This window comes from Myxocyprinus asiaticus, chromosome 16 (genome assembly GCF_019703515.2).
Source record: "Myxocyprinus asiaticus isolate MX2 ecotype Aquarium Trade chromosome 16, UBuf_Myxa_2, whole genome shotgun sequence".
In the NCBI taxonomy this organism is placed as follows: Eukaryota; Metazoa; Chordata; class Actinopteri; order Cypriniformes; family Catostomidae; genus Myxocyprinus; species Myxocyprinus asiaticus.
In genome coordinates, this window is record NC_059359.1 from 21,335,288 (window position 1) to 21,349,519 (window position 14,232).

The 14,232-nt window shown below is 39.9% G+C and overlaps 1 protein-coding gene across 1 annotated transcript in view; it reads left to right on the forward strand.

Annotated features, from left to right (window-relative positions):
* Window positions 1-13,470, forward strand: part of plin6 (perilipin 6) — a 31,095-nt gene extending 17,625 nt beyond the window's left edge. Inside the window, exons 7-8 of the mRNA XM_051721302.1 lie at window positions 11,285-11,551; window positions 12,977-13,470. Coding sequence (XP_051577262.1) covers window positions 11,285-11,551; window positions 12,977-13,426 — 717 coding nt within the window. The 3' untranslated portion in view covers window positions 13,427-13,470. The remainder of the gene's footprint in view (window positions 1-11,284; window positions 11,552-12,976) is intronic.
* The last annotated feature ends 762 nt before the right edge of the window (window positions 13,471-14,232 follow it).

Sequence of the window (14,232 nt, forward strand, 5' to 3'; positions counted from 1 at the left end):
GAAAGCTTGTGGAAGGCTACCCAAAATGTTTGACCCAAGTTAAACAATTTAAAGGCAAACAAATACTAACAAAGTGTATGTAAACATTTTACCCGCTGGGAATGTTATTAAAAAAATAAAAGCTGAAATAAATAATTCTATCTACTAATATCCTGACATTTATTTTATATATATATATATATATATATATATATATATATATATATATATATATATATACAAACAACATTTAAACCCCACAACCACCCCTCCCCCTCCTAATCCCCAACTCCGCACCCCAACAAACATCCCTGTGGTCACACATGAGTAAATATACAGATAAAAAGCAAACAAACACACAAAAATATGTATATATAATAATCATACTCAATTAAAACTATACTACACTACTCTCTCCACTTCCCACCCAGAGAGCCCTCCAAAAACTCAAAATAATTGCCCCATTTCCCAACAAAGAAATCTAAGTAACCCTGTCTTCCAAATGACACCTCTTCAAAAGCTGCCACCTTCTCCATCTCCGTGCACCACTCCTGAAATGGGGGCGCACCAGCTGACCTCAAACCCCTCAAAATAATCTGCCTGGCGATCATCACACAGGTCAGAACCCAATTCTCTATGTGACTATTCCACACACCGATGACTGCCCCATTGCCCAAAACACAGAGTCTGGGGCAAAACGAATCCCGAGTCCCCACCACGTCACACACAAAACTCTGAACCTTCAACCAGAATTCCTGGATCTCAATACACCACATGGGCCGTGTCTCCATCCTCCGACTGACATTGCCAGCAGGTGGATGTGTCTTTAAGACCAAGCCTATACAATCTAGAGGGGGTCCAATAAAATCTATGTAAAATCTTGAATTGCATAAGGCACACCCTTGCATCTCTAGATGCAGACTTGACGTTTTTTAGAATCCTAGCCCACACTCCCTCCTCCAATACCAAGTTGAAATCTTTCTCCCATAATCTCTTGATTGAAGTTAAAGCTCCGTCCCACAGACTATGAATTAGCAGGGAGTAATACACTGATGCCTCATGACCTTTTCCAAAAGCAGTAATCACCATTCCCAGAGTATCTGCCACTTTAGAGGGGTGTGTGCTACTTCCAAAAATAGTACAGAGCAGAAATTGTAAATATCTATAAAACTGAGATCTGGGAATCACAAAATGTTGAACCAAATTTTCAAAAGATCTCAACACTCCACTCTCATATAGGTCACCGAGCGTATTAACCTCTCTCACAATCCACTCTGACCAGCAGAAGGGGGACTTATTAATACATAAGTTTGGGTTCTGCCATATGCTCGATTTAAATAAATATCTGAGCTAAACACTCTGGACTCTTTTGTCCATACCGTGTGCAAATGCGAGATAATGGGGTGTAACTTAAATCCGATTAGTTTGATAGAAATGCTTTGCAATGGTGAAATAGGGGCAAGAACGTCCTGTTCAATACCAAACCAGGGAGGGGCTCTCTCAGGTGGAAGCAACCAATGAGCCAAATGTCTGAGACACTGTCAATGTCTGAGGTAGTTAAATTTTGGAATACAATTCATTTTAATAACATTAACCTTCCCAATCATAGATAAATGTAATGAAGCCCACCTGCCCACATCGCTCGATAACTTTTTTATTAAGGGATCAAAATGAACTATAAATAAATCAGACAAATTTGCAGGGAATAAAATGCCCAAATACTTAATGTCGTTTGGGCCACTGGAAGGCTCCTGGCTGGAAAGCCGATACTGGGCAGTACGCTGTCAGAGCCAAAGCTTCGGATTTAGACCAATTAACTCTGTATCCTGAGAATTTAGAAAAAGAATTAATAATTCTGTGGAGGCAAGGCACAGATCTAGTGGGGTCGGAGATGAATAATAAAATATAATCTGCGTAAAGAAAAAGCTTATGTGCTTCACCTCCCACCACCACCCCTGGAAAATCATCTTCCCTTCTTATCGTGGATGCTAATGGTTCCAGGGCAAGACAGAACAATAATGGGGAAAGAGGGCAACCCTGCTGGATGGCCCTATCCAGAGTAAAATAATCTGAAATTAGTTCATTTGTTTGTACTGCCGCTACCGGGTGTCTATAAAGTAACTTAATCCATCCAATAAAAGTATTCCCAAACCGTATATTTCCAAAATCTTAAAAAGATAATCCCATTCTACCATATAAAACACTTTTTCAGCGTCAAGTGTCAAATACTTGATAATTACCGACCTATCTCCAATTTACCATTTCTTTCCAAAAAACAATTTTTTTTCTTTTGCTTCTCAGGTTCACACACATCTTCAAGCTAATAAACTTTATGAACAGTTCCAATAAGGTTTCCACCCACATTCAGCTGATGCAGGACTTCTGTCTATACTCATTCTTCTTGCTTTAAGTGCAGCTTCTGACACTATCTCACACAATATTCTATTAGAGAGATTATTATCCATTGGTATTACAGGCACTTCTCTCGCTTGGTTTAAATCTTAGCTCTCTGGTCGCACTCAGTTCGTTAAATTGAAAAATTGTCGTTCACAGTGCTCTCCAGTTACTACTGGAGTTCCACAGGGATCAGTCTTAGGCCCTTTAATATTTATAACCTATCTCCTACCTCTCGGTTATATTTTTAAGAAATTTGGAATCCACTTTCACTGCTATGCTGATGACACCCAGCTCTATATGTCCACCAAGCCAAATTCTTCTCTTCCACCATTTTCCCTTCATAACTGTTTACTTGAAATACAATCATGGTTTTCTTGTAATTTCCTCAAACTCAATAGTAATAAAACTGAGGTACTTCTTGAAGTACTAAGCATAATTTTGTCAATTCAAAAAGTTTTGCTATGACCATTGACAATTCCACTGTCCTTTCCTGTTTGAAAGTTAAGAGTCTGGGTGTCATTCTGGATAGCATTCTTTCTTTTGAAGCACATGTAAATAATATTACCCGGACTGCTTATTTACACTTGCGCAACATAAATCGTCTTCGCTCATCTCTTTTAACTCACAGCACTGTCACTCTCATACCTGCTCTGGTCACGTCCCTTTTGGATTATTATAATTCCCTTCTATTTGGTCTACCACAAAAACTTCAGTATAAATTACAGCTGGTACAAAACTCAGCGGCACGGATTATTTCACAAACCCCTAACTCTGTCCATATAACTCCTATTCTTCAGCAACTTCACTGGCTTCCTGTTAAATTTCGTATCGAATACAAGATTCTGTTACTGACTTTTAAGGCTCTTTATAGCCTAGCACCTTCCTATCTTCTAGATCTTCTTGATATATATTCTCCTACCCGTACTCTTAGATCCTGCTCCTTTCTCTCTCTCTTGTGATACCTTCAGTTCGTCTGACTTCTATTTGATTAATTCAAAACAATTAACCAATAGACCAAGTCATGTTCTGAATTAGAGTGGTGATCTATGTATTTATATAATGACTAACACAATCCCACAGTGGCAGATCTGTAGAGATTAAGATATCATATTATATGAAATATTTATTTGAGTGCTTTAATTGGTCATCAAGAATGAGTATTTATCAAAACAGATCATTTAAAATAATCTTTTACTGTGCATAACATATTTAATAAACATGAGTTTCGCCACTTCGCACTACCCACTTACAGTTATATTCTTTGTACAGTTTATTTTCGAAACAGCCCTAACTTTGTGTTAATGTTCGCTTTCAAATTGCTTATTGCAGCTGTTACAAATGTCATAGGCCTGCAGGACTTTATTAGCCTTAGAAGAACATGGTATGTGCCTGCACTCTCCATCCATGGGTAGCCTACACTTAACAAAATAAAACAAATCGGCTTGCATAAGGTGAAGTTTAGTCCAATCTGGCCTTTTATTTCAAATGAATCTCTTACAACCCTGCTCTATATAAACTGTCATTATTAAGCACTGTATAGTTTGTAGCTCTTTTTGCCCTGTTATTGTGCCTTTCCCAGTTGCTACCCCAATGACGCTACCCCAGTAAGTGTGATCAATTGCTTGACTTTAGATTGCCAGTTTGATATGTCAAGCTAAGGAACATTTTGAAATTTTGTATGTGTTTAATAGACAAAGTCTTGGTGCTCTGGAGAAAGATATTTTGTTATTTCTTTTTTTATTGTTATGTAAAAAAAAAAAGCCTTTAATGGAAACAAATGTAATTTCATTAACAAAATGCATTTTTTTAATGTTTGCAAATCAGTAGCAAATTGGTTACTATGGGTTTCTTTGTGGAAATGCAATTGTATCACAAATAATGGACATTTGTGATTTGATAGTGAACTATAAACTAGTGAATTGTTGCAATGAAGCTTGAAATTAATCCATAAAAACTATGCATGGGTGTTTGCTTTGTTGTTGCCACCCCCTTGCCACCCCAAAAAAATGTCTAAATCTGCCCCTGATTGCAATGACTTCAAAGAAACCGCTCGTTGACTTAAATAAATGTCAGCTCGACTGGCTCATAACATACAAAAATTGTCTTTTGTCGCCACCTACTGTCTAAAATCTTTAATGTCACAGGGATAAATGAAAAGAGACACATCTAGCTCTTTTACTCATCTGCACTGCTCTTACACTTTAGATTAGAAGAAAACGAATACAAGCAGAGTGATACAAACAGTAAAGCATCTGAGTATGGCTGTTCTGAGACATCAACACTCTTGGAACGTCTTTCATTCAATCAGATTCGAGGACCGGAACTGCTGTATATTTCTAAATATTAGCCCAGTCTGTACTTTTACAACATCCTTTAGCATAGACGTCTATTGTGGGATTTTTACCAATGCTTCAAAGCAAATTTGCTCCAAATCTTCTAAATTAGGTGAAGAGTTGACAGCAATTTTCTGGTCATACCACAGATTTGAAAATGAATTTAAGCCTGAGTTCTTGTTGGGTCATTCCGGAATATCAACATAATTTTTTAAGGCACATTACCTCATGAAACGTCCAAAGAATGAATGTTTGGGTTACATGCAGACCTTGCCTGTATAAGGCTTCATCTACACTATATTGCCAAAAGTATTCGCTCACCTGCCTTTAGACGCATATGAACTTAAGTGACATCCCATTCTTAATCCATAGGGTTTAATATGACATCGGCCCACCCTTTATAGCTATAACAGCTTCAACTATTCTGGGAAGGCTTTCCACAAGGTTTAGGAGTGTGTTTATGGGAATTTTTGACCATTCTTCCAGAAGCGCATTTGTGAGGTCAGACACTGATGTTGGACGAGAAGGCCTGGCTCACAGTCTTCGCTCTAATTCATCCCAAAGGTGCCCTATCGGGTTGAGGTCAGGACTCTGTGCAGGCCAGTCAAGTTCTTCCACACCAAACTCGCTCATCCATGTCTTTATGGACCTTGCTTTGTACACTGGTGCGTAGTCATGTTGGAACAGGAAGGGGCCATCCCCAAACTGTTCCCACAAAGTTGGGAGCATGGAATTGTCCAAAATCTCTTGGTATGCTGAAGCATTCAGAGTTCCTTTCACTGGAACTAAGGGGCCAAGCCCAGCTCCTGAAAAACAACCCCACACCATAATCCCCCCTCCACCAAACTTCACAGTTGGCACAATGCAGTCAGACAAGTACCGTTCTCCTGGCAACCGCCAAACCCAGACTCGTCCATCAGATAGCCAGATGGAGAAGCGTGACTCGTCACTCCAGAGAACGCGTCTCCACTGCTCTAGAGTCCAGTGGCGGCGTGCTTTACACCACTGCATCCGACGCTTTGCATTGCACTTGGTGATGTATGGCTTGGATGCAGCTGCTCGGCCATGGAAACCCATTCCATGAAGCTCTCTACGCACTGTTCTTGAGCTAATCTGAAGGCCACATGAACTTTGGAGGTCTGTAGCGATTGACTCTGCAGAAAGTTGACGACCTCTGCACACTATGCACCTCAGCATCTGCTGACCCCGCTCTGTCATTTTATGTGGCCTACCACTTCGTGGCTGAGTTGCTGTCATTCCCAATCGCTTCCACTTTGTTATAATACCACTGACAGTTGACTGTGGAATATTTAGTGATGAGGAAATTTCATGACTGGACTTGTTGCACAGGTGGCATCCTATCACAGTACCACGCTGGAATTCACTGAGCTCCTGAGAGCGGCCCATTCTTTCACAAATGTTTGTAGAAGCAGTCTGCATGCCTAGGTGCTTCATTTTATACACCTGTGGCCATGGGAGTGATTGGAACACCTGAATTAAATTATTTGGATGGGTGAGCGAATACTTTTGGCAATATAGTGTATGTTACACTCCTTCCAAACAGCTGGACTGATCTGCTGTTTTATTTATGAAATCACAATTTCCATTATATTAATTGTATAGTCAAGTAAGTGAATATGAGGTTCGAAATTTTGTAAGCGTATGTAAACAATTTTTTTTTTTTTAAATCTCAGGACAATTTAATATCCAGTTCATTTTGCTGAGACTAAAGGGGTTAATTCTCATAAACTGAGCAGATTTAAATTTCAATATGTTTAATTTGACTTTGTCAACACACATCAGAATAAATAAAGACTTGGAATATACACATGGTAATGAAGACGTGAGTCACCAGTCAGTAATGGAGAGTTCGCTACAATCAAATCATGGAACAAATATGGCTCCAGACATGTCTGGTAGAGACTAGAGAGACTGATGGGACGATATCTATGTCTACAGCAAGTGGCTCCTCAGGACCTTCTTAAACCACCGCCACATTTCCTTTTCTTTTGGTTTGAAGTTAAATTCGATGCTCTAAGTGCCGTGTACCATGCTACAGCCATTCACACTGCCATTCCACCCCCAGGGCTTCCTGTCTAGTCTGTAGACTCAGCCACATTGAATAAATCACTGCAATTACATGTTCTAAATCAAGACCCCTGAGACATACTCAGGCAAAGGAGGACATTGGGAAAGGGAGAAACAAGTTTCAAGCTGTATCACAACCTGAGGGTTTGCTGAGTTAGAAAAACATATTATATATTGCCTTTCTCTTTTTCAGAGCAATCGACCCAACAGGATGAATATTACCCTTCCCAAATTGTAAAGCCTAATTGATATCATAGAACTTCTTCGCACAGTATTTTGCATTTATGATTTTAGTCAATAATTGAAGTAGTGGATTTATCACCTCTGATTTAAATGTGTCATTGTTGATACATATAAATGATGGAACATTCCTGATGATATAAGGGAAAGGCAGTTTTTTCTTTGGTCTCCAAAAATCAGAGACACACAAACAGAGCCATGCTGGATGGGAGTGCTTGTTTATGCAGATAATAGTCATAATTGAGCTTGAACCCCAGTGGGATCTACTGCTACGTGCTGTTTGGCTGCGAATGCATGTGTTACAGACCTAAATACACAACAACCACCCACACACAAAGAAAACACATTAAGTAACAGGGTGAGGAGATGCTTAGACACTACTTGTTAAACACACTTTCAACTTTCAGGAGAAGCAAGTCCTCCACCCTTGGACAACCATGCTGTTTGATAAAATTTCCTGAGAAAATTATGATTATGAATTATGTTAGCTAGTTTCTAGCTGGTCCAAGCTGGTAAACAAGCCAGTAAGAACCAGCAACAAACCAACTACCAGCTGGACATTCCATCTTAAAGGGATAGTTCACTCAAAAATGTAAATTCTCTCATCATTTACTCACCCTCATGCCATCCCAGATGTGTATGACTTTCTTTCCTTTGCCGGACACAAACAAAGATTTTTAGAAGAATATCTCAGCTCTGTAGGTCCACACAATGCATGTGAATGGTGTCCAGAACTTTGGTCCAAAAAGTACATGAAGAGAGCATAAAAATAATCCATATCTTGAGAAGTGATATGATAGTTGTGGGTGAGAAACAGATCAATATTTAAGTCAATATTTAAAAAGAATGGGAAACTCCAAAATCAAAAGAACAAGAATGTGAAAATTAAAGGGAAAGTGAAGATTTATAATAAAAAGACACTTAAATATTGATCTGTTTCTCACCGACACTTATCATATTGCTTCTGAAGATATGGATTTAACCACTGGAGTCGTGTGGATTAATTTTATGCTGCCTTTATGTGATTTTTGGAGCTTCAAAGTTCTGGCCACCATTCACTTGCATTGTATGGACCTACAGAGCTGATATATTTTTCTAAAATTCTTTATTTGGGTTCAGCTGAAGAAAGAAAGTCATACTCATCTGGGAGTAAATGATGAGAGAATTTTCATTTATTGGGTGAGCGATTCCTTTAAGTTGGTCAAGTTGGTTTTTGGAAAATGTTTAATCAGTCTTGACTTTCAAAGGTCCCGTTTCCACCTGGTATTACAATCTGTCTCGGGTGGTCTGATCACATGTTGTCAGCTGAGACACATCGCTGTTTACACCTGGTCACTTAACTGTGTCTCCTGTGACCACTTGTGTTCGGATTTGGATGGGACGGTCTCTTTCATGATGACATACATCAATCACTTTGTCAGTGAGTTACTGCATGATAATAAAGCGCAACAAAGTCAGAAAAGACAAAAAAAATTCTAAATAAATTACGCGCTGTTTCTCCCAGATGCGGTTGTAATTTTATCTAAGCACAAACGCAACATGTCAGGTAGAATTATCCATTATTTTAGTTGATTTACCTGTATTAAAGGAGCTTCAGGTGTTCATGTTTCTCATCTGTGTTGATATTAGACACACTAAAGAAGATCTGTGAAGCTCTCATGACTGTTTATGTATCGCTTTTTATAATGTTCCGATCAGATGGTTATTTCCTTTCAAAGCCGCTCGTAAACAGCAAAGTTAAAACTCTTGTTTTAGCACAGCACATTTGATCATATCACCAGAAACACATCTTAATACCAGGTGGAAACGGGGTCATAAATGCCACAGGACTGAAAAATAGCAAATTGTTGCTTAATTTTATGTTTACTCATTTTTATTAAAAGGAATGTAAATTCAAAACAAGCAATAAGTAATTCAAAAGTAATCAGAGTAGATTACCTAAAAAGTGTAATCTAAAAGGTTAGGTAACTCATTTCAATTTTAGTTTTGTCATTTGTAATCAGTAATCATTTGCAATCAATCTGACCAATATGAATTTCCATTTACTAGCAAAATGTAGCTGGTAATGCTAGTCAACTAACCATGGTCTTTCGGATAATGCTGGTTGACCAAGGAAATCTTGCTGGTAAAGCTGTTTTAGAACCCTTCTGGTAACATTAGCATACCAGCATCCTATGCTGGAGACCAATGTCCAAAACCCAACATTTGCTGATGTTTTCAACAGGGTAATCATTGTCCATCATTTGTATTTCATCGTGGCTTAAAGCATTTATCCTATGGCAGTACTGCAGCATAAAGTAAGCCTCAAAAATTGCATGGTTAGACTGATGGAAAATCTTTACTTGTTGTCCAGATACAGACCTCAGAAACACCCTACCTCAACCAAACTATCAAAACACATCATATCTCAGTATGTTTTGTATGGGTAGACAAACTTGTGTGCTGAGGATCAGAGAGTCCAAGGTGGACTATTGTCCCCAAACAAGGTCCTGCAGTGCTGGGCCACAGTTTTCCCAGCAGTAGGGTAGAGAGTAATTGGGGCAGAGAGCACAAGAACCCCACTGCACTGTGTTCTACAGAGTCTTTATTAACAATCCCAAAAGACACCCCAGAGTGCCTGGAGCAACAGGCCAAAATGTGAGAGGTTGTGAGTGTGTGTGTGTGTGTGCCCTCGTGAGAGATGCTGTGTGATTGCTGACATTGGTGAGACTTGGAAACAGTAATTCACGTTTTGGTCACAGGCTGTGAGGTGGCCCAGTGGTGAGGTTGCAGCCGAATAACGATGGGAATGGACAACACAGAGGGAACCTTTATAGTTTGCTGACCCACTTTCTCCTTCATCTAAATGAACGGGCAACAGTTGGTGGATCCTAGTGCCAGAGCAGGACTGTGTGTGCCTGTATCTGCTAGACTGGTCTTAGTATTGTTTTAGCACTGTGTACTCAAACTCACGTTTCCTGGCAGCATATGCAGCTACACGTGAGAGATTGGCTGCCTGTGGCATACTTGGAAGTGTGGAATGGCTTGATAGCAAAACAGACTTCTGTAAGATTCTCCGGTGCATAATCAGTTAATCGCTTTCTTATTCAATAAGGTGCATAGTTCATTTGTCACATCTGATACAATTATATAGTTTACGCAGGCATTCAGGTGAAACCCAAAACCTATCAACAAGGCGTTTCCGTCCACAGAACTGCTGCTCACTGGATGTTTTTTTTTTTTTTTGGCACCTTTCTGAGTAAACTCTAGAGACTGTTAAAATCCCAGGAGATCAGCAGTTACAGAAATACTTTTACCAGCCCATCTGACACCAACAATCATGCCACGGTCGAAATCATTGAGAACACATTTTTTCCCCATTCTGATGGTTGATGTGAACATTAACTGAAGCTCCTGACCTGTATCTGCATGATTTTATGCATTTCCCTGCTACCACACAGTTGGCTGATTAGACAATCTCATAAATATGTAGGTGCACAGGTGTTCCTAATAAAGTGCTCAGTGAGTATATTGTAACAGTAAGTTGTAAAAGTAGTAATTGTCTTCTACTTTATTGGATAGTGTCTCTGTCTAAACAATACAGAGGCTGTTTGGGTTAATCTGGTTTGGGGTCATGAGAAGAAGACCAAATTAATTGAGAACAGAAGAATAAAAAAATCAAAATCAAAACTGACTTGTAGACAGAGGACAGTGTAAGAGAGAGATTAAATAATTTAGGATAGCAGGTATAAAAGAATGTAAGGCTGTCTCCTTTTTTGTGTGTGATAATATTCAGTTAACTCCAGCAGTGTGGCTGACAATACCGGTTTTCGCAGCACTTGCAGTTTCTTTGTTTGTTGATTTACTTGCACAGAGCAGTGAGTGTATCCCCAAGAAACCTTTGAGTCAGAGGATAACTATTCACGTTCCTGCCGGCAGTCTCTGTGGGTGGGTGTGTGAATAGCTATTATTGCCACTTCATCAAACTGTTAGGCCCCATTTTCAGGCCACTCGCTTCTAAGTTTCAGCAGCAAAAACGTGACTAATATGACCTTAATTATCTGTTGTGACTATGAAGTTCTGCATATTGCTTGCCCCATGTGATTAGTCATCTTGCTCAAGTGTGAATTGCCTTTGTGCCATGGTCCTTGCCTTTGTGTACTGCTATCTTGCCTGTTTAATGACCTGGTGTAACTATGTCTCATTTTCAGGTGTTTTATTGTCAATAGTTTCCTGATCAGGTATTTTGTCATTTGTCTCATGCTCAGGTGGGTTTAATGCGGCTGATGGAGATGGTGATATCCCTGCTGCTGCTGCTTCTGACATTTTACACGTATCAGGTGCATCGCATAGAGGAACTGCGCTCTCTGCTCATGGCTCAACTCGCCTCAGGTATAAAGGCACTGAAGGGTCTGACTCCTGTACAGCAAATGCTTAATCTACCTGCTCAGGTACGCAGTATTATGAATGACCTGCTGGAACTGGGACAGATTCTCATACAGCTGCTCATCAACACCACCCCGCTCTATGACCTGGTGAGAATGGCCACACAAACACAACAATCTAGAACCTTTTTCTAAAATACACCTCTCTTGACCCTATTAACAAAACACACAAACTCCAGAACCAAGTGATAAAAATCAAGAGTAAACCAAAGTCTTGAACTCTTGTGTTTTACTAAAATAAGGCAGATTATTTGCACATCAGTTTCCACAGCATTACGACCTTGCTTTCTTTACCAAACACATCAATCACTGAACACATCTGAGTTTGTGAGATAGATAGACCAAGCTAAATGTATCACTCTGTGTTCCCATAAAAATAACTAAATGAAAATTCAAGGACAGTAAATCTTTTTCATAATAGCCAGATTGCTGCATTAATCACCTGTCCTTTTTATGTTACTGTGCCTTTTGGGGGGAAATTGGTTTGGGATTTATTTCAGTTTTCTTTTAGCATGGCACCGTTTTATATTTTACTTTACTTTAAGATTGGGTACATATTGGGGCCTGGGACGCTGACTACCACACATGGAGTCACAAGTTCAAATCCAGGGCGTGCTGGGTGACTCCAGTCAGGCTTCCTAAGCAACCAATTGGCCCGGTTGCTAGGGTGGATAGAGCCACGTTGGGTTAACCTCCTCGTGGTCACTATAATGTGGTTCTCGCTCTCTGTGGGGCGCGTGCTGAGTTGTGCGTGGATGTCGCGGAGAATGGCGTGAAGCCTCCACATGTGCTAGGTCTCCGCAGTAATGTGCTCAACAAGCCACGTGATAAAATGTGTGGATTGACGGTCTCAGATGCGGAGACAACTGAGATTCATCCTCCGCCACCCGGATTGAGGCGAGTCACTATGCCACTACAAGGACTTAGAGTGCATTGGGAATTGGGCATTCCAAATTAGGGAGAAAAGGGGATAAATAAAAAAGATTGGGTACATACTGTAATGATTTCAAGCCATTTTATGTCTTAATTAAACAACTATAGCAACCTGTGTTCAGTTCAAGAAGCTCGAAACAAATTGGGAATTTCTGAACTATATGGTCTGCAATTGTCTGTTATTGCTTTTTTTCTCATGTTGTCCTATTTTACAAGATTTTAAAGGGGTTTATTGAAGGAAAAAAAAGGAATATTCTGGGTTCAATACAAGTTAAGCTCCATCGACATTCACTTCCATTGTAAATTCCTCACTGTTAAACGGATTTTGCTTTTTTTTTTAAGGCAGGACAATTTGACATTTATTTTTGTGGTTATCTATAGTATGCCTCAGATACTGTCGATTGAGCTTAGCTTTTACTGAGCCTGGAATATTTCTTTAAAGTAATGTGTGGCATTGTAAAGATATGATGTATACTATCTAGACTCAGGCATCACAATGGGATTAGTCTGTACATTTTCAAACTCATAATCAAAATAAGAATCATACATTCAGGTGACTACTGTGGCTTTTCTTTCTCACAGGTGAAACAGGTGTCTGATCTGAATGCAACAAACAACTCAACATCAGACGAACTACCTGAAAGTCCATCCAACCGTGCCTCTGCAAACAGTCTCTTCCTCAAAGCCATGGATGGTCGTCCGCGTCACCGCAGGAGCCTTTATGCCCGTTCTCGACGTGGGTCTGCCAGTGGCCCTCCAGTCAGCCCATCTCCCTCCCCAACTCCTACCACAATCTCAAATGGCCGTAAGGGCAGTTTGAAGCTAGATGCCCAGCTCTTAGGCTCTCCAGAACTTGACACACTGGCATTGCCCACTACTGATATGATCCACTGCCGTTCCTCAACCACTGAGGTTCTGCTAGCACCTATCATGCAGTTGGTATCACAGAGCCAACAAGCATTTGAGTTTTTGAGCACTGGCCCGTCATCCGAAGACCAGGACATTCCTGTGGTGGAAACCACAGAGCATTAGGTTCCACTTCTTTATATATATATATATATATATATATATATATATATATATATATATATACAGGTGCATCTCAATAAATTAGAATGTTGTGGAAAAGTTCATTTATTTCAGTAATTCAACTCAAATTGTGAAACTTGTGTATTATATAAATTCAATGCACACAGACTGAAGTAGTTTAAGTCTTTGGTTCTTTTAATTGTGATGATTTTGGCTCACATTTAACAAAAACCCACCAATTCACTCTCTCAAAAAATTAGAATATGGTGACATGCCAATCAGCTAATCAACTCAAAACACCTGCAAAGGTTTCCTGAGCCTTCAAAATGGTCTCTCAGTTTGGTTCACTAGGCTACACAATCATGGGGAAGACTGCTGATCTGACAGTTGTCCAGACGACAATCATTGACACCCTTCACAAGGAGGATAAGCCACAAACATTCATTTCCAAAGAAGCTGGCTGTTCACAGAGTGCTGTATCCAAGCATGTTAACAGAAAGTTGAGTGGAAGGAAAAAGTGTGGAAGAAAAAGATGCACAACCAACCGAGAGAACCACAGCCTTATGAGAATTGTCAAGCAAAATCGATTCAAGAATTTGGGTGAACTTCACAAGGAATGGACTGAGGCTGGGGTCAAGGCATCAAGAGCCACCACACACAGACGTGTCAAGGAATTTGGCTACAGTTGCCGTATTCCTCTTGTTAAGCCACTCCTGAACCACAGTCAACGTCAGAGGCGTCTTACCTGGGCTAAGGAGAAGAAGAACTGGACTGTTGCCCAGTGGTCCAAAGTCCTCTTTTCAGATGAG